The 19,588-nt window shown below is 40.8% G+C and overlaps 1 protein-coding gene across 1 annotated transcript in view; it reads right to left on the reverse strand.

Annotated features, from left to right (window-relative positions):
- Positions 1 to 19,588, reverse strand: part of Adgrv1 (adhesion G protein-coupled receptor V1) — a 497,830-nt gene that overhangs the window by 291,834 nt on the left and 186,408 nt on the right. The window contains exons 71-76 of the mRNA XM_021180004.1: positions 17,922 to 18,065; positions 14,591 to 14,765; positions 12,484 to 12,619; positions 9,378 to 10,477; positions 4,371 to 4,488; positions 3,040 to 3,211 (exon numbers count right to left, since the gene is read on the reverse strand). Coding sequence (XP_021035663.1) covers positions 3,040 to 3,211; positions 4,371 to 4,488; positions 9,378 to 10,477; positions 12,484 to 12,619; positions 14,591 to 14,765; positions 17,922 to 18,065 — 1,845 coding nt within the window. The remainder of the gene's footprint in view (positions 1 to 3,039; positions 3,212 to 4,370; positions 4,489 to 9,377; positions 10,478 to 12,483; positions 12,620 to 14,590; positions 14,766 to 17,921; positions 18,066 to 19,588) is intronic.

Genomic DNA, 19,588 nt, shown 5'->3' on the forward strand with positions numbered 1-19,588 from the left:
TGCATGTTTTAATTTTCTTTAAGACACTATCATATCCCCCTCATTTACTTTTGAGATATGGTCTATTAGCCCAGGCTGGCCTCAGATGTGTGTTTTTTGTGCTCCAGCCTCTGGAGTGCTGGGATTACAGATCTGTGTCTCTACTCTCAGTTCCTTCTTGTTTTATATTTTCTTTGACTGACATAAGAATATGTTGTCCTCATCTATACTTTAACCGCTGGAAAGACAATGGAGATATAATATTTTGAAAAGAAGTTATCTTTTTTAACTACCTGAAACAACTGAATTCTGGTCTCTGTGGCCTTCCTCTAGTTAGACCAGTGGTTCACAACCTTCCTAATGTTGTGACACATATATGCATATATGAAAGCAATCTAAATAAAATCACCAAATAAAGTAGACAGAGACCAAATGGAGATATCTTGTGACCAAATGAATCTTCCAGTGCCAGGAATGTTTTATATTTAATTGAGTTGTTGACCAAAGAGATCCCATAAAAACCACCAAACAACCAAGACTGTTGCCAAGACTGTAGGATGCTCTCCACAAACTGATGACAAAGTCTCATTGTTGTGGACAACACACACACACAACTCATTGTACATGGAGAAGTCAAGCTGGTGCCTATATATAGCCTTCACCCTTAGGTTCCGGTGTGTTTGGTACAGGATGGTAATCTGCACACTATCAAAGCAGAAAGGGAAACACCAACCCAGCCACAAATGCTTTGCTCTACAAGACTGTCTTTCCTGCAAGATAATCCTAGTGTAATGGTGGCCCAAAGCTTGTGGGAGCGACCAACCTATGTCTGATTGAGTTAAGGACCACTCCTTGAGATGAAAGTCATATCCAACACTGCTTGGGTGACCAAAAAACTGACACTCAATAGCCTAGAGTCAGACAATATGCAGAGAGTGAAAGACCTAAGGATACTCTAAAAGGGTGTTTCTATCAAATCCTTCCCCTGAGGAATCAGGGAGCCTGCAGAAGAGGAGGCTGGAAGATCATAAGAATCAGCAGGGATGGAGGACAGGAAAAGATAAAGCCTTTTAAATCGACAGAACTGACACACATATGAACTCACAAAGCCTGAGGAGATTGAGCAGGGCCAATGTGGATCTGCACCCAATGAGGTCTTAAAGCTGAAAGGAGATGTAGATACTTGTCCCATTCCGAAACCAGAAGCCATCTCCGATTGGTAACCACTTGCAAATGAAAATGTAATTTTTGCCCAAGGAGTTTCATTGGGGAAATAAACTCTTCTTAGGAGTGGGCTGTGCACTCAGCAGTAGGGGTTTTTCCCCACTTTTTAATGCTAAGGGCCTCTGGGTATATATTATATCTTCTAGTTTTATGTTTTTATAGGATTCCTGATATATTCCTGATAGTGTGTCTTTTCTTAGGCTCCTTTTCTTCTGTTTGTTGGTTTTGTCTTATTCTAATGTGTTAGTTTTTGTTCTTTTATATTATTATTTTATTTTAATTCATTTTATATTATATTATTTTCTCTTAGAAGCCTGTTTGTTTTCTAATGAGAGACAAAAATGATCAATGGGAGAGAGGAGCTGAAGGAGCAGGTGGGGGTGGTGAGGAGGGAGAAACTGTACTTACTATGTATTATATGAGAAGAAAATCTATTTCCAATAACAGAAAAAGTTAAAATGATGGTCATCACTGATCTTTCTGCATTTAAGTAGTTAGAACTTAATATTAAAAACTGCATATAAAGATTTATTACTAGGAAAACCAAGAATGGCATAAAAAATTGGAATATGTGATTAGCACCTGTGAACTGTAAACAAATGAAGCAGAAATAAGGCCAGCAGCACTTTTCTCAAACAATAGACCATGAGGCTAAGGAGGGCAGACTGTTCTCCCACCTCAACCAGGTTGCCCTTCCAGAAACAAGGAGGCCATGGCAGCAGGCTCACAACTGCTAAGGCTCTAACAGGACCTCTATACAGCTGGCACTGCAGCGTTATAAACAAGGTACTGAGAAAATTATTCTTCAAGGCATCAGTTAATAAAATACTTTAGTGTACATGAATGGTGTTTCTCAGAAACATCTAGGGACAGGAACAAGGTCTCACATCTCAACAAAATCAAAATAGCTATCACCAAGGGCATGCAAGCCTCAGTGACCAATGACGGGTTGTCCCTTTTGCTTTCAGAACAAAAATTCCCCAAAATATGAAAATATGTATGGAAGCCACCTTGGAAGACTATAACTATTATGGCAATTCTCAAAAGCTGAAAAACTAAGGAGAAAAATATTTTTTAAAATTGAAACCAACAATGATGTTATTTTCAAATAGGTTTAGTGTTGTGAAGAGCTTTGGGGCAAGCGCATCTGTGTGTGTTCTCTGCTGTGTGATGTTTGTGGATCATGCAAAGAAGCCATTGTGCTTCAACATTCATTTCAGAATCTGGTGGGCAGGTTTTTAATAGATGTTTTTATTTAATAAATGTGCAGCAAAATTAAATAGTACTGAGTGTACCTTAGATGGCCAAGCATCAAAATCTCACATAATCACTTCCATGTGATTATCAAGTACCCTGTCAGCTCAGGTGGGTCACTGTGAGAAAACCCATTTGAGTGATGCAGACTGTCCTGACAGTGGGCCCAGTGTCTATGCCCCAGAGCCACATGCAGCTCATTTACCTAAGGATATACCAAAAGCAGTCTGTGTGCCTCTTTTATAAATTCAAAACTATTGTAACTCAAGGATATATGAAACAAAGATCTCTCATGTATAGATAGAAAAATGTTTATGAATATAAGAACAAAGCCACAAATAGAGTAGTTAAAGAAATTAATTTGGCTGACACACAGCAAGGGTTTGGGCCAAACGTACCCTAGACGTGGCAAAAAACAGAAAACTCTCAGCAAAAATTTATGATGGCATAAATTTTACATCTAAATCTGGTCTAAGAAAGGTTTAGACATCATGGCAAGACAATCACCACACAGTAAGTTTCAATCATGACAATCTGAGGTGGGTAATTCTAAAGAAATGTTTAACAGCTCACAGCACTTACCTTCTTGGGATTGAGCTCAAGGTGAATAAAGCATCGCGTTTGACCCCCTGTGCAAGTCGTGACCCCTGCCACAAACCGGAGTTCATCTGTTAGGTTTAGCCCCTTGTCCTGGAGAATGGTGGCGGTTTGGTTAAGTGTGACTCGCCAAAAGATCTGAACTTCTTCAAAGGCCCTGTGCACAAACAAAAAAAGAACAGACACTGAACTCATGAACTGTCGTAAAGGAAGACACACAGTGATGGGCACTGGGAGCCTTCCTTGTTCCTCCACAGGTAGGGCAGCACGTACTGTATGACTGGCAATGGTACACAGGAGCCGCATTTCCTGCAGCAGATAAGAACACTATGGTCTCCATAGCATTCTCTAACTACCCACTGGTCAGTGATGAGCTGACACTCAGGGAGGAATGTTAAGTCAAATTCTTTCTGTCCAAGGTAACAAAATGTGCAAATAAACAGTAGAGAGAAACTCGGACCTCAAGAAAATGGGTATTATTTGGCTTTTAACAATAATTACTTTAGAGGAACACACTACCCCTAAAAACAGATATAATTGTAATGGTTAAAACCAAAAGATGTCCCACATTTTTACAGAGCAGGCCCCATGTTTTAATCCATACATATGTGCATGTACAAAGCAAGTAAAGACATGTAATAAGTTCCCAAAAACTCGCTACTGAGTTTGGGCAGAAAGAAGACCTTTGATGCTCCAAGTCTCCTCTGGAGCACAGTGGTTGCATACACAGTCATCAAGGAGTGGTTATCATCATAGAGAGGGCACAGTGCTTACATACACAGTCATCACGGAGTGGTTATCATGCTAGAGAGGGCACAGTGCTTACATACACAGTCATCACGAAGTAGGTACCATGATAGAGATGCTCTAAACCATCTGACATTGATTTGGATGGTATGTAAACATTCTAGGCATTCCTATGTTATGGCTAAAAATCCAATGTGTTACGTAATAGATTGAGAATGACATCATTCCCAGGCTAGTTCGGTGGCTTGGCTAATAAATGCACTGGCCATCTTAGCCTGACAATCTGAATTTCATCCCCAAAAACCCATCAGAGAAGAAGAGTGACAACTGAAAGTTGTCTTCTGACCCACCCATACCATTAGATGGGTTACCCCCCCCAATAATAATAAATACACTTTTAGTTAAAAGAATACATATTAATACTGTCAAACTAGCTTGCAGGCTACCATTATCAATATTCACCCTGTCTTCATCATTCATTATGGGTCTTAAGTTCTGTATACAATTTCAGGATGCTACATCTTCACATGTGAACACACATGCACATGCACACGCACACACACACATACCTGTTTGGCTGCCTTGTGACTACTAGGCGCTGGCTGTTCTTATCAGCTCCTTCCCTCAGTTCCAGGCCTCTCTGGGACTCCTCACTGAAGCCTATGATGCCATTATGGAGGTCACTCCCTGGAATGGAAAATGGAGGGCTATAATACATTTAGGAATCTATAAACCCTCCAGTGCCGTAGTCATCTTGATAGCTGAGAGAGTATAAAGGAGAAATGTACACGTGGGAGGTGGGAACATTCATTTTTAATAACTTTTTCCTAAAAACATTCCCAGACTATAATGCCAAAGCAGATATCAATTCGAGAAGCAAAGACCAACAGAAACCACCTTGACATCCTCCTAGTGTATGCTCATGATCCACAATTTGTGCTTGTAATCCACACAGTGTGTGCTCGTGATCCATGGTGTGTACTTGTGATCCACTGTGTGTGCTCATGATCCACAGTGTGTGCTTGTGATCTACTATGTGTGCTTGTGATCCATTCATTGTGTGTGCTCGTGATCCACTGTGTGTGCTTGCGATCCACTGTGTGTGCTCATGATCCACTGTGTGTGCTTGTGATCCACTGTGTGTGCTTATGATCCACTGTGTGTGCTTGTGATCCACTGTGTGTGCTCGTGATCCACTGTGTGTGCTCATGATCCACTGTGTGTGCTCATGATCCACTGTGTGTGCTCATGATCCACTGTGTGTGCTTGTGATCCACTGTGTGTGCTTGCGATCCACTGTGTGTGCTCATGATCCACACAGTGTGTGCTCGTGATTTGTTTTCCTTTTGTTTTAACTTATTTAATTTTTATTAAAGATAGATTCTTTTCTCAGACAAGTTATATTCTGAGCAGTTTTTCTCCCTCCATTCTTCCTCAATCCCTCCAACCTCACCTCTCCCCAAGATCCACTCCCCTCCATTTCTTCTTCAGAAAAAAAGCAGTCCTTCAAGAGATAAAATGAGATACAATAGGACAAGGCAAAGGCCTTCAAACTGAGGCTGGACACACGTGTGATAGCAGCTGGCCCTTTACATGATTGCTATTCAAAGGTTGTGCATTCACACGCAGTGCAAGCTCCAACGGAGCAGTGCTCCACTGTGCTCCTAGCACATGAAGACTGCCAGCTTATGGGAAGCCTTTAATAAAAAGTATTTGTCAAGTAAATGAAGTGTGTAATTAACTCACCTTCCTTTAAATGGGTAGAAAGTTTATGACACATACTTACTTACCTGCCCTGGGACAAAAGGAAAAGAGGATTAGGCAAATCCTGAGTGTTAGAGGCTCCTTGGTGGTTATTAGAAGTATTTTACACACACACACACACACACACACACACACCACCACCACCACCACATCACCACCACCACCACCACACCACACACCACACCACATACATGCACATACCACACACACACATACACACCACACACAAACATATACACACATACATATACACATATACATACTCACACATACCCATACTCACACACACACATATACCACAAACATTCACACATGCACATATACACACATATACACACAACATGCACACATGTATATGCACACATATACATACTCATAAGTACATATACACCACATGCATACACACCACATACAAACATAATACATACACACACATACATACACACCACACACATACACATATGTGCATGCTCATATGCACACATATACATACTCACACACAACATATACACACATTCACACATACATATATAACACACAAATACATAGGTGTGTGCATATGCACACATATACATACTCACATACATATACAAACCACATACACACACAACACATACACATTTTCAGACATATACACACCACACATACATATCACACACACACATACATATATATACACATACCACACACACATACACATGCCACATAAATATGTATACATACATATGGACACACACACAAGCACAAGCATAAGCAGGATCCAACCTGGGGTCTATAGCATGCTGTCACAGTCATTTCCTGTCCAACCGGCATGGGTGAATGTGGGTTAGGGCAGTTTCTGAACTACTATAAGCACTGCCTCTTTCTGAGTGTCACCTTTCAAAGTCATCCTAGAGCCGTGGTTCTCTGCATTCCTCATGCTGCCACCCTTGAATACAGTTCTTCAGGTTGTGGTGACCCCAACTGTAAAATTAGGTTTGTTGCTATTCATAACTGCAATTTTGCTGCTGTTATAAGTCGAAATGTAAATATCTTTGGAGATAGAGGTTTGACAAGGGGGTTGTGACCCACCAGTTGAGAACCTCTCTCATAGAAGGATAAAGTAATCAGCCTCAAAAACAATTTACATCAGCCACCCAGAAACATAACTTATGAGATTCCAAAAAAAAAAAAAAATGTACTTTCCAGAGGTAAACACTGGGGCAAGTTAGTGAGATGAAAAACTGTAACTGTCCTGCTTGGAGAGAGAGAGTAACCAGGAGGTCTGTTTCCCAGTTCTGACATGCAAGAAAATGTCCTCACTCCTCCTGTGTGCTGTTTATCAGATAGACTGACAGTCCTGGTTTTCATCAGTTAACCATTATAATCATGTTTTAGCCCATTCGAATTTGAATTTCCTCTTCAGCAGCACTCGTTCCCTCCAGCTTTGCTTCGGTTCTTTCCTGGTGGGTTAGTTTCCTGTTTCCTTTTGTAGAGCAATAGCCACTGACCACGGTCAAATTAAAATTCTCTTTTCACATCTACAATAAACTCGAGCCGTATTTCTTGGTAAGCTGATTCTAGATTTCTAATGTACCAGTGCTCAGAACCAAGACCAAATGAGCCATTTAGTATTTGGCTTCTTTTAAAGTGGGTTCTAACATCTAAACACGGAAAGATTGTGAGGACTGGTTGATGACAGGGGAATCAGGACAGTTAATGATGCACTTAAAACAGAAATATTATAAAAAGGACAAGCCAGGTGTGTGACAGGAACCTGGGCAGAATAGAAGAATAAAGAAGCTTTAGATAATGTGGACGTGGCTGGTGATGGTCTCAGGTGTGCTACATCACATGATATTACAGACAGGCATGGCGAGGACTCCATTACATCCATTCCTATGACAGAGAGTCTCCCACTCCGCAGACACTTGAGAGCGGACATTTGAGCAGGCTTCGGTGTGCCCTATTGCCTGGTATATATAGAGGCATTTTCATGCCCGATACCATCCTAATACCACAATTGCCATGCTGATCACCAAAGAGCTCTCTATCAACCACCTAACCAGGACTTGAAGCCTCCCCATTACACGGTAACTAATGGAGTAGTGTTCAGAAGAGCTAAGAACCTCTAGAGACCGCTTTTATTTTCACTGGACTGATATAGGCCACACTAATTGCTAGAGATTTTGACTGTCAGCCATGGTCATAGCTGAATGGCTGTGATTAAATATTTAAACATAGAATGTGAGACTGATGCTTAATTTCAAATAAATCTTAATAGAAATGTACAAATTACATCAAGCCGATGTAAAAAAAAAATGCAGAAATGAATTAAAATTTGCAATGATTTCAACACACTTTTGAAATAGGAGTGATGTTAGTTATAAATAATGAAAATTTGTAGCGTGATAGAAATAGGAAAAACAGTATAAAGGAAGTTACTACATCATTATAACTGAATGACTAAAATGACACAAATCCAAGGAAGCCCTAGTAGTGAGCCCTGAGATCCAGTGTGTAGCATTTAAGTAGTAAACACCATAGCATTGTGCTCTTTAAGAATAAACCTCAGAAGTTCTCACCTCAGAAACATTAAGATTTGGGATGATAAATAGGGTAGTTAGCTTGATTTAATTATTTGACAATTTATTTATAAATCACATCTTGTATATATGAAAATAGACAATATGTAATCAAAATAAAACATAATCACAAACTGGCCTTGTTACTGCCTTACTTAGTTATTGCTAAGCCAATCTATTTTGTGCAGTGATACATAATATTCATTCTGAAGTAAACAGCAAGTTAGCACCAAACAATATGTGTGAAGAACTTCTAAAATAAAATAAATAAAAATCTATGTAAATGCATGTAAATAGGATATGTGCACACAGAGAATGTGGGACAGAGAGGCAACAATGCAATGACTGGATCAGTTGCATTAGATAAAAAAAAAAGTAGAAAAATTTAAACTATTCTAACACAAATGTATAGGGCTTGTGAGTTTGTGCATGTGTATACATATGCATACACATGTACATCATACATGTGCATACACATGCCTATACTCAAATATATACACAGTTTCATGTGTGTAGTGTGTGAGTGTGTGTGTGTGTGTGCATGTGTGTGTATCCAACTAGTACAATGCTTATATCAATTATCTTGGCTCAAAAACAACAAAAGATAATAATTTTAATCTAATTCATAACATATGCAGAAGATTTCTTGACAATTACATCTTTACTTTAGGACTGATTACTGGAAGTGGCTCAAAAACTTAAAATATAATTTCAAAACAAGCAATCATATGTTTGGATATCCAAAAACAGCATTTTTCTAGAAAAATAATGTGGACTTAAGGATTTTTCTCTATGTTGTAAAATTACAGATTTATAGATCATGTACCTGGTTCTTATCTAAGTAACATCTATAACTCGTTAAATTGTAGTCTGGCCTGAAAAAAACTCGAGCTCATGTTCATTATTTTATTACTTTCATTCATTCATTCATTCATTCATTCATTCATTACTTTAGGAAGACAATTATTTCCTGTTGATGTCATCATTGTTGTTATTTAGACAGGCTCTCACTATGTTTCCCTGACTGTCCTGGAACTCACTATGTAGAGCAGGCTGGTCTCAAACTTGGAGAGATCTGCCTGCCTCTGCCTTCTGAATGCTGCAATTAAAGGCATGCACTGCTATGTCCATCCTAAAGGAAAACAATTTTTAATGAATTATTATGAAAGACCGATATATTAAAGACACTATAATGTACAACTTGATATACTATACCCATCAGTATGTTGTGATAATGTACTACTGTACCTGAGATAATGATGACAGCAAAGGCTGAAAACCCAGTGCTGTCCTTTCCCCTCACAATCTCTGCTCCCCCTTGAGGGTCTGTGAGAAACACGTAGAAGAATTCCTGCCCCTCGGGCTCATCATCATCCAGAATGTGAACTGCGAGTTTACGTTCTCTTTCCCCATAGAGGAATGTAAGGGTGAGCATTTGTTCTTCAAAGTCTTCTTCTTCAAATGCCCATGTTAGGTTGCCAACTCCATAGACATCCTGGAAGGGCCACACACTGGGTTCTTTCTGAGCACATCTTCCACCGAAAGTTTTCACTGTTATGGTGACATTGCCTGCGAACCCACCCATCCTCTGGATAAGGATATCTGCAGTACTGGGAGTTCCATTCTTCATTTCCTCTGACACATAAACAATGGGGGGTCCAAGACTCAGGGTTCCATAGACTGAAGCATGAACAGTTCCTGGGACCACATCAGGCTTCACAGATATGACACTATGAGCAGTAGCAAGTTTCTCAGGGATAGCAGACACAGTTATTGTCTCTGTAACAGGGGCAAACACCTCTGTGGTGTATGGAATGGTGGTTATCTTGCTTTTGTTAGGGTGTGTGGTAGAGCCAGTTTCCATGGCAAGGAGAGTACTGTCAACTGCCACAGTCCCTGCTGTCACAGGGACAGAAACAGCTACTCCAGCCAAGTCATCATTGTCCACTATGGTGACCACTGCAACACTGAGATCTGGATTTAGGCGAGGTCTCCAATTCACATCCCCCTTCCCTAGCCCCCTAGTTTCTACTGAAGTAAGATTAATGTAAAATGTTTCTTCTGTCTCAGGAAGCTGATCATTAATAATGGTTATTTCAAAATCAATCTCAGGTTGGAATCTCTGAAAAAAAACTTCCCCCTTCTGAACAGGTTCGAAGTCCTCCGGAGGCTTGGCACTTCCTGCAGTTGTCTCGTAGGAGACTTTAATCAGGTCACCGTGAAACCCAAAGAGTCTTTGCACACATATTCGGATCGTCTGTGCATCCTCTGACACTGTGATATTTCTTGAACTAGGGGAAAATTGGAAGACTCCCATGGGTTCAATTTCAGCAGTAGTGAAACCTGACCTGGAAAAAAGTTAAAACATATGGACTGAATTTAACATAAGCATGCCGCTGTAGAGTAATTTCCTTCAATACTTAAAATGCAAGAATCATGTGAGAAATACCATGTTCTCTCATATTCCATAAAACCTTATTTACACACTCATAAGTAAAAGCCTGAGAAACATACAAGCAGAGGCTGCAGCATCAGGGGCAGGGCCAGCCACAGCTCAGAGAAAGTATGCATCTGGGATCTGATACCCTGTCACACAGGAGCGGTAGACTGATGGCCTGAAACGCGTGACTCTGTGGTCAGGACAGAAAGACAACACCCATGATACCGAATGTTGGCCTTCTCTCATGGCTACCACACCAAACTATTCTTTCATACTGTGAGCGAAATTCTTCTGTCTTCCAGCTCTTAGAAAGGAAACTATTCTCTCCAAAAAAATGTAACTAAAACTTGCTTGTGAGTTAGAAACATCACTGGGTGAAAACTTTATCCTTACCTCTTACTTATGTATTTTTAATAATAGTTACATCTGAAGTTAGGATTAGTGATAGCCTACTCCTGACCATGGAAAATTTATAAATAAATATAATTATATTTATATATTGTATGTCAAACTTATAAACTATATATACTTGCATGATGTTTTAGCGGATATCTCAAGCCTGTCTGTCTCCACTGAGAAGCACATAAATACTGTCCAGAGCTGAGACAGTGGCTGGAGAGCCTGCGATCACATACAGATTGGGAGAGTGATACTGGGTTCATTACATAATCTGTCTGTCCTGGTTAGTTGTACTGGGAAAGAGGAACCCCAATGGAGAAAATCCATCAGATTGTTTATGGGCATTTGCCTAATTGGTGACTGACGAGGGAGATCCTGGCTCAGTGGGAGTAGTGCACCCCCAGTGATCCAGGCTTGTACTCAAAAGCAAGCTGAGCAAGCCATGAAGAGCAAGCAGGTAATCAGCATTGTTTCACAGTGTCCGCATCTGCTCCCGCCTCCACATTCCTGCCTTGATTTCCCTCAGTGTGCTGTGAAAGTTGTAGTATAAAATAAACATCTCCCTTCGTTTGGACATGGTGTTTTATCGCAGCAATAGAAAACTCACTAGATTACCACCCACCAGCTACCTGCTCATTTATAAAATAAGACACACAATGCTAAGTACACAGATGGTACTAGAGGTAGCAGAGCGGGGCAGGCTTACAGCAGTGTCTGGTTTAGGGGAAGCACTATAAACCTATTTGTTATTAATGTTGTTGTTTAAAAAAAACATTTGTCACCCTGAAATATGTTCTTTAGATAAATATTATTTCAAGTGGGATATATGAAAGCATATTTGACTCTACAGATAACTATCCCGCCGCCCCATGCACAAACATGTATGTGACCGTTTTAAACACACACTACTCCATTGCTCTTCTTCTGCCCAAGTCCATTCCAACTGCATTTACGTATAATCTATTTATCTGAAAGTATACCAAATTCTATATAAGCAATTATTACAGATAAGTAACAATGTTAACTATAATTAGGCAGAAAGGATCCACTGATTTCAACAAGTCATGCCGTTCACTGACTGTGATGGGTGCTTATGCATAGTTTTAATAATCTGTGGAAATGCAAGTTTGCAGCTCTTTCTCAGAGGTCAGCCCCTTTAAAACTGAGGCTGTGTCATCAGGGAAGCTGTGAGCCCCGGTGTTCACTCTGAGGTCAAGGTGTGCGCCACAGCAATTCCAAGGTCACGGTTTGATCTCTTATCAGTGGTTCTTAACCTACCTAATGCTTTGATCCTTTAATGCATGTCTGCATTCTTGTGGTAACCCCCAACCATATCATTGGGTTCATTTTTACTTCATAACTGTAAAAGTACTACTGTTGTGAATTGTAATATAAATATCTGATATGCAGGAGATATGATATTCGAACCCTGTGAAAGGGTTGTTCAACCCACAGGGGTCTCGACCCATGGGCTGAGAACTACTACCTTAGATAGTGAAATTCTCCTTGCCTTACCTAAGCTGAGCTCCACCAGCAGCACTGCTCCTCAGGCCTGACAGATGAAGGACAAATGCCTCTGGCCTGCCAGGGCTGGGAAATGTCCACAGCAGGACGCCCTTCCTCTCTTCTCCATGCACAAAAGAAAGGCTCCCTGGAGAAAGAATGAGAGAGAAAGTAGGGCATCCCTCTTTGCTTCTGTTTGTTTAAATTCTATTCTATATTCATGGGTGTTTTGTCTTTGTGTATGCCCATACATTGTATGTGTGCAGTGTCTGTGGAGGCCAAACAGGGCATAGAATCCCTGGGACCAGAGGCACAGAATGTTGTGAGCCATCTGTGGATGCTGGGAATGGAACCCTGGTCCTTGGGAAAAGCATCCAGTGATCTAAACTGCTGAGCCATTTCTCCAGCCTACTTGCACTTCTTAAACTGGACCGTGTTGCTAAAACACACGCTGAAATTACCTCTTTCCCAAATTTTGATTTGGTTCCAAAAAGATAAAATATTTAATAATAGGAACAAGAGATTAAACACATTTATAGACATCTCTGGAGACCACACAGTCCTGTTTTTTTTTTTAACTCCCTGCTTACTCCCCTCTCTTTCCTTCCCTCTCCCTCCCTCTCCTTGCTCTCCTCCCTGCTCTCTCTCACCCCTCCCCTTCCCCTTCTCTAGGCTTTTTCCTTCTCCTCCCTCTACTCAATTACCAAATGTCGCAATGGGAAGAGAATGGCTATCATGATGTTAGGCAAGCTTTTCTGCAAATTTGGTGCTGAGCTGTAGTTTGAACTCTGGCCCCAGCATTTTTTAACAGCAGGGTATCACAGGAATTTAGGGAAAATATCAAAATATATGTATTTTATTTTATGTTAGAAGAAAATGTCATGAGTAAGAAGGTTTACAACTGTTAAGTGTAGTCCATGGGTTTAGGGATTATATTTATTATTTTTTATATTTAAAAGTTATTATAATGGATCAAAAATAATCTAATTTTCTGAAGATATGTACTTATTTGCAATTCATTTAATTTTAATCAAGTTATTATAAATTCACAAAAAAATTTTCAAAGCTTATTTGCAAGCCAAGTCACATACAAGCACGTACCTAAAAAACAAGATTTCTACACATAGACTGTGATTAAATACACCTAAACAGACATATCCCCAAAAATGACAGAAAGGATAGAGGAATGATAGTGTATGGTAAAGGGGGACAAAATGCAGATAAGAAAGATAATAAAAGATCTTCAACTTAGGGGACAAGCCAAGAAGAAAATGACAAGCAGCAGCAGCTGATACATAAGATCGAGGATGCGTTGTGTGGATGTGAAATGCTCCACCCAAGGCAAGTCTGTGGCTGTAGTGTCACAAAATGACTGTAGCACACAAATCCACTCTACATTGAGAGTGGCCTGACACTGCTGAGGAAACAAAGGCGTCCTGTTTGGTGTCTGCATTCTGTTTGACTTGTCTAAAGTTATCGCTCATTGGCTCAGCTAAATGCAACTGAAGAAAACAAAAATCATCCCATGCTCATGGAGGGAATGTGGATCTCGGCTCTTCTGTAAGAGGCATGAGGCGTGTGTGCTACAGAACCACTTGCCTAGTGAGCAGGGACAGACTGTGAGTACGCAGGGGAGCACAGATCTGCAACAGAGGTGAGGAGCTGGTCACAACTGTGCACCAGTTGAGATCATGCCACCCAACACTCACACCTTACCTGTTCTCAAAGGGCCACTGACATAAATCTAACGATCAAGTATGTGAAGTGACGGATGCCCATCTGTCAGCAATGCAGAACGTGTAACCGGCACAAAGCGCAAAGCTGTATCAATTTCTTGCTGTATCGTCTGGATGAGATACTGAAAACTACTTTTAATGAATCCTTAAGAATTGACAGCTGTTGGCTTGGCCATCATCATTTTTACGTGGTGTTTAAGATTTCAATCTGACTAGAAAGCTCCTCTCCTCCTCACCAAGGAGCCTGTCACCCTGGTTACGCAGAGGAGCACCACTTTCAGTCTAGGAACAATGAATTAAGACTCACACAGCTCAGGTTGAGGGGAGGGATAACCTTGATGGCTGTCAATTGCACACCTCTATAAGATGCAGGCTGGACTCACCCAGGGTTGGTGTCATGTTGCCAATGACAATAGGCTCAGGAATTTCAGATCCAGGGGCGTAACCTGTGGTCCAGGCCACAGAGAGCTGGCCGTATGTGCCTTTCCTGGAGACCATGACTTGGCTTGTGCCGGCCTTGATGTCCATGAGCTGGAAAGCAGCAGATTCAAAGCCAACCTGAAGAAAAACAAGCTTAGAGGACATGCACACCAGGGACGCTTTACCGCTCTCTGAAGAATGGGTCACACGGACTCCTCTTTAGGTTTTACAGTTTATGCTCCCAGATGATGATAGACTCAGAGGAGAAATACTCAATATCTCAGATTTGAAGTTTTATTCTGCTCTATGCTTCCAATTATAGTTTCAAGCTTTCTTTTTTTTAAAGTAATTATTTGAATTATAAAATATCCAAAAAATAGATGCAATAATAACTGAATAAAAGCAAAAGAGTTTAATTACATTGTTTCAAAAAATCTGTAGTGACTATGTGTCTTTCATTTCTTCATTAATGTTAATTAATGAATTTATCCTTTAAACAAAGGTTCCATGTATTGTAGGCTGACTGGTAACTCCCTAGACAACCAAGGATGACCTTGAATTTCCAATTTTCCTGCCTCGGCCTCCAGAGCGCAGGGTTAGCAGGCATGAAGCACCACATCCAATTCGTGGATAGCATATCAGCGTCCTTGCTCACTGGGAATCTTTCAGAACTGGATCTGTCTAGACTGAAATTCACCTGAGACAAACTGAGCCTGTTTCCTTCCTTCCTCGTCAAAGCAGACCCTCGCCTAAGGCTCTCAGTTCTTTCATTAAATTGGACATTTGGGGTATGCTCAGAAAGCTTCAAAGGTAATTTAGGGTTTTTTGTTTTGTTGTTTTTTTGTTGTTTCCATTTGCTCCTTTGAAGTAGCTATACTTCAAATGACCATCATGTCAGACTTTGTGTTATGGGTAACTTCCAGGGTATGTGATTTATAGCTGAAATTAGTTCTAATCTGTGGCTTAGAATGAAGCCTGATTTCAGTCTCATGTGAGTGAGCAGCTCAGGTTTCATCTCCTGCTCTCACCACATGGAAATGTGGGCGGCCACTGGGCCAGTAGTCATCAATTAAGACGTATGTCCCGCTTTGAAATTCTGATGGGACACTTCTGGGATGTTGGTTTCCTGAGGGACACTTCGCATCTGCAGCTCTCAAAGGCCAAAGAACAACTGGCAACTTTAAGACATTTTCTTTTCTTTTTGAAAACAGGGTCTTACCATAGCCCCTGGGCCTGGAACTCACTGTATAGACTGAGCTGGTCATACAGCAATAGATCACCTGACTCTTCATCCTGAGTGCTGGAATGAAGGGTGTGTGCCGGCTATGGTCTATTTGTCTTGTTATTAAAACAAGACATTAGTTTGTGGACTCCACTATAGGGACAGAACAAATTCATTCCCTGTGGAAGAGATGCCCAGGAGGAAGAGCCCACACTAAAGCAATCGTCCATGCCCACGTTCTGGTACAATCATGTTAATTAACCCCTAGTAGACCAGGCTTGAATTCACTGCTAGGGCTCACTGTGGACAGGGTTACGTCTCAGACCAGCTTGAAAAACACATTCCATAGCCAATAGCATTTTTTTTTCCTGCAAAGGGCCTAAAAGGAAAGGGTTTCATTTTTGGTTTTTATTTTATTTGTTTTGGTTTTGTTAGCCTACAGAGTGACTGGGAACAATCTTTTTAACTTAGATGCACATATTCAGGTTATAACAGTCACCAGTCACCAGTCACCAGTCAACATCACAGGCTTTCTGTGGCAAACCAAAGCCCAGGTATAAAGAAAAATTTGAATATTGTAAGGAAATAAAAAGTATAAAATGTTTCATTATAACTGTACTCACTTAGCACTAAATGCCTCAATATTAAAGATTTTACACTAACAATTAGAAATGTTTGGCTTTAGTTGACTACTCCTTTCAAAAGGATGTATATTCTAGACCTTACATTCCAGCTGTTCAAAATAAAATCTTTCAACAAGCTGAAAAGGCAAATACATTTCTAACTAAATTTTTAATATTGACAAATTATTTTTATATAACAAATCCTTTGATATTCATGGGACTGTTTAAATTTGAAAAAGTAGTTAATCTTAAAAACAGAACAAAACAAACAAACAAAACCCCCAGTCTTTTTGTCCCTGGTAGGTCAACTACGCTCCAGTGTTGATCAGCACCAACCAGACTTGGTGGATTTTTATATTTTAAATTTTCTTAATTTTAAAAACAGTAAGAAATTGAGTGCAGTTGAGGGAGGGCACAGGTTTTGCAGGAGTTATGTGGAAAGAGAAGAGGCTGAACAAGATCAAAATCCACTGTATTCAATTCACAGAGCATTAAAAAAAATTTCTTAAAAATAAATTCTTTGTTCATGGTCTGCGCTGTCACCAGAAACCACGAGGAAACCCAGGATCTGAGCTCCAAATGAAAGAGCAAGGAGACTACTTTGGCAGTGACATCGACGACTGCAGATGCACAGCTGAGAAAAACTGAGAAATGGGGACATCTGTGATGAGCCCTACTCACACCCGAAGCACCCCACACCTGCAAAAAAAACCTAACAGCCTAGAAAGGAAGCCATCAAAGAGAACGCTTAAAAATCCGTCCTAGGCCTCCCGGCACGTATGTAGCAGATGTGCAGCTTGGTCTTCATGTGGGTCCTGAACAACTGAAGAAGGGGTTCTCCCAGAAGCTGATGCCAGGATGTGGGATATGCTCTTCCAGCTGGACTGCCTTGTCAGGCCTCAGTGGGAGAGGATGAGCCTAGACCCCCGGAGACTTGATGTGCCAGGGTGGGGGATACCCAGGGAGGACCCACCTGCTCAGAGGGTGGGGGATGGGGAGGATTGAGGGAGGAGAACAATGGGCGGGATATAAAGTGAGTAAGTTAAAAATAATGAAAAGTAAAATGAAATAAAAATTGCGATACGGATGCTGAAATGTGCCTCTCCAAAGTCGGTAACGTGGTGTATAAGAACTCGGTTTTCTTTAGGAGGATGGCCACACGAACTTTGACAAGGCTCCAGAGTGTAAGGGCAGTACAACTCGGGCTTGTTTGTTGTTGTTATTTGGGGGATGAAGGGAGGAGAGAGTCACCAGGGCAAGAAGATGGATATGAAAGGACTGGGAGGTGAGTGAGATCGGGAGTGTATGCGGTGAAATTCCAAAAAAAAAAAAAAAAAAAAAAAATCAANAAAAATATTTTGAATGAAGAAATTCTTGAAGACCTTAGAGCTTCCTGTTAGTGCTTCCCTCTTGTGGTTGACTGTGAGAACTACACCCAGGGACAGTTACCTGGGAATTGGCAGCTTCCTCGGGAACAGAGAGAATAGCATTCTTCGCTTCCTGGAGAATTGTTGGTATTCCATAGAAAGGTCCACTCAGAAGCCTTACTGACACCAACTGCAGCGTGAAATTGGAGCCCAGAGATAGGAAGACCTGTAAACACACAGTTAAGCAATCTTCAGAGATCTGGGTCACAGCAAACACTTAAGTTCCTTTAAGAGAAGAGAGTTTCGTCCGTCCCAATCTTTCCCTAGTCTTTAAAAAGAAGCCCCAGGATTTTAAAGGGTGGGGTGCATGGTTGTAGTTGTAGAGAACAAATATAGGAATTTACAACCTTTCCTCGTGTGCTGAAGTAGTCGAAAGAATGATGAGAACCACAGGAGACATCGCCACGGAGCCCAGGAGATGGAAAAAAACGAGAGTGGAGTGGGTAACCCAGGGAAACCCACTGCTGCTCTCTTCCGTAAGCAGGGACTGTGGGTTCTAATGACAGTCGCTCAGAACTGACTGTGACATGGGTACCTTTGTTACTGCAGTAGTCTGGGCAAAGAAAGACCATTAGCACGCTTGCTGCATCACTAACGTCAAAGTTTAGCAAACTGGGCAATTGTGAACTTACAGATTGCTATCTTACTAGAATCATCTGAAACTCAGAGTGTTATCTTCTCATTGGCTATTGATAATGGTTGACCCCTAACTTGGTTACAAACACAGAATATTCCTTTAAAAAGTGTGCATGTTTGTGGAGTCCAAAGCAATCCTGTCTGTTTGTGAAATGTGTCCTTCGGCTATAACCTTCAGTGAATATTTTACACATATAAAAATAATTTAAGAGTAGGCTGAAGAGATGGCTTTGAGATAAGAGCACTGACTACTCTTCTGAAGGACTCAGGTTTAATTCCCAGCATCCATATGGCAGCTCACAACTGTCTATAACTGCAGTGCCAGGGTATCTGATAACCTCATCTGGTCTTTGGGCACCAGTGTAATATGTGGTTCACAGACATACCTGTAGATAAAACACTCATATGCACAAAACAAATAAATAATTCAAAACCAAATAACTTATGATCCTATTATATCCATGTGCATCTATGACAGTGCATATCCATCTGAGATTGTAATTGGCTGTTACTGAAATCAGTCTGGCAGTTCCTCAGAAAATTGGACATAGTACTACCCGAGGACCCAGCAATACCACTCCTGGGCATATACCCAGAAGATGCTCCAACATGTAATAAGGACACATGCTCCACTATGTTCACAGCAGCCTTATTTATAATAGCCAGAAGCAGGAAAGAACCCAGATGTCCCTCAACAGAGGAATGGATACAGAAAATGTGGTATATTACCCAATGGAGTACTACACAGCTATTAAAAACAATGAATTTATGAAATTCTTAGATAAATGGATGGATCTGTAGGATACCAGCCTGAGTGAGGTAACCCAATCACAAAAGAACAAACATGATATGCACTCACTGATAAGTGGATATTAGTCCAGAAGCTTAGAATACCCAAGATGAAATTCACAAACCACATGAAACTCAAGAAGAAGGAAGAACAAAGTGTTGATACTTCAATCTTACTTAGAAGGGGGAACAAAATACCCATGGAAGGAGTTACAGAGACAAAAATGCGAAGCAGAGCCTGAAGGAATGACCATCCAGAGACTG

This window comes from Mus caroli, chromosome 13 (genome assembly GCF_900094665.2).
Source record: "Mus caroli chromosome 13, CAROLI_EIJ_v1.1, whole genome shotgun sequence".
Taxonomy (NCBI): domain Eukaryota; kingdom Metazoa; phylum Chordata; class Mammalia; order Rodentia; family Muridae; genus Mus; species Mus caroli.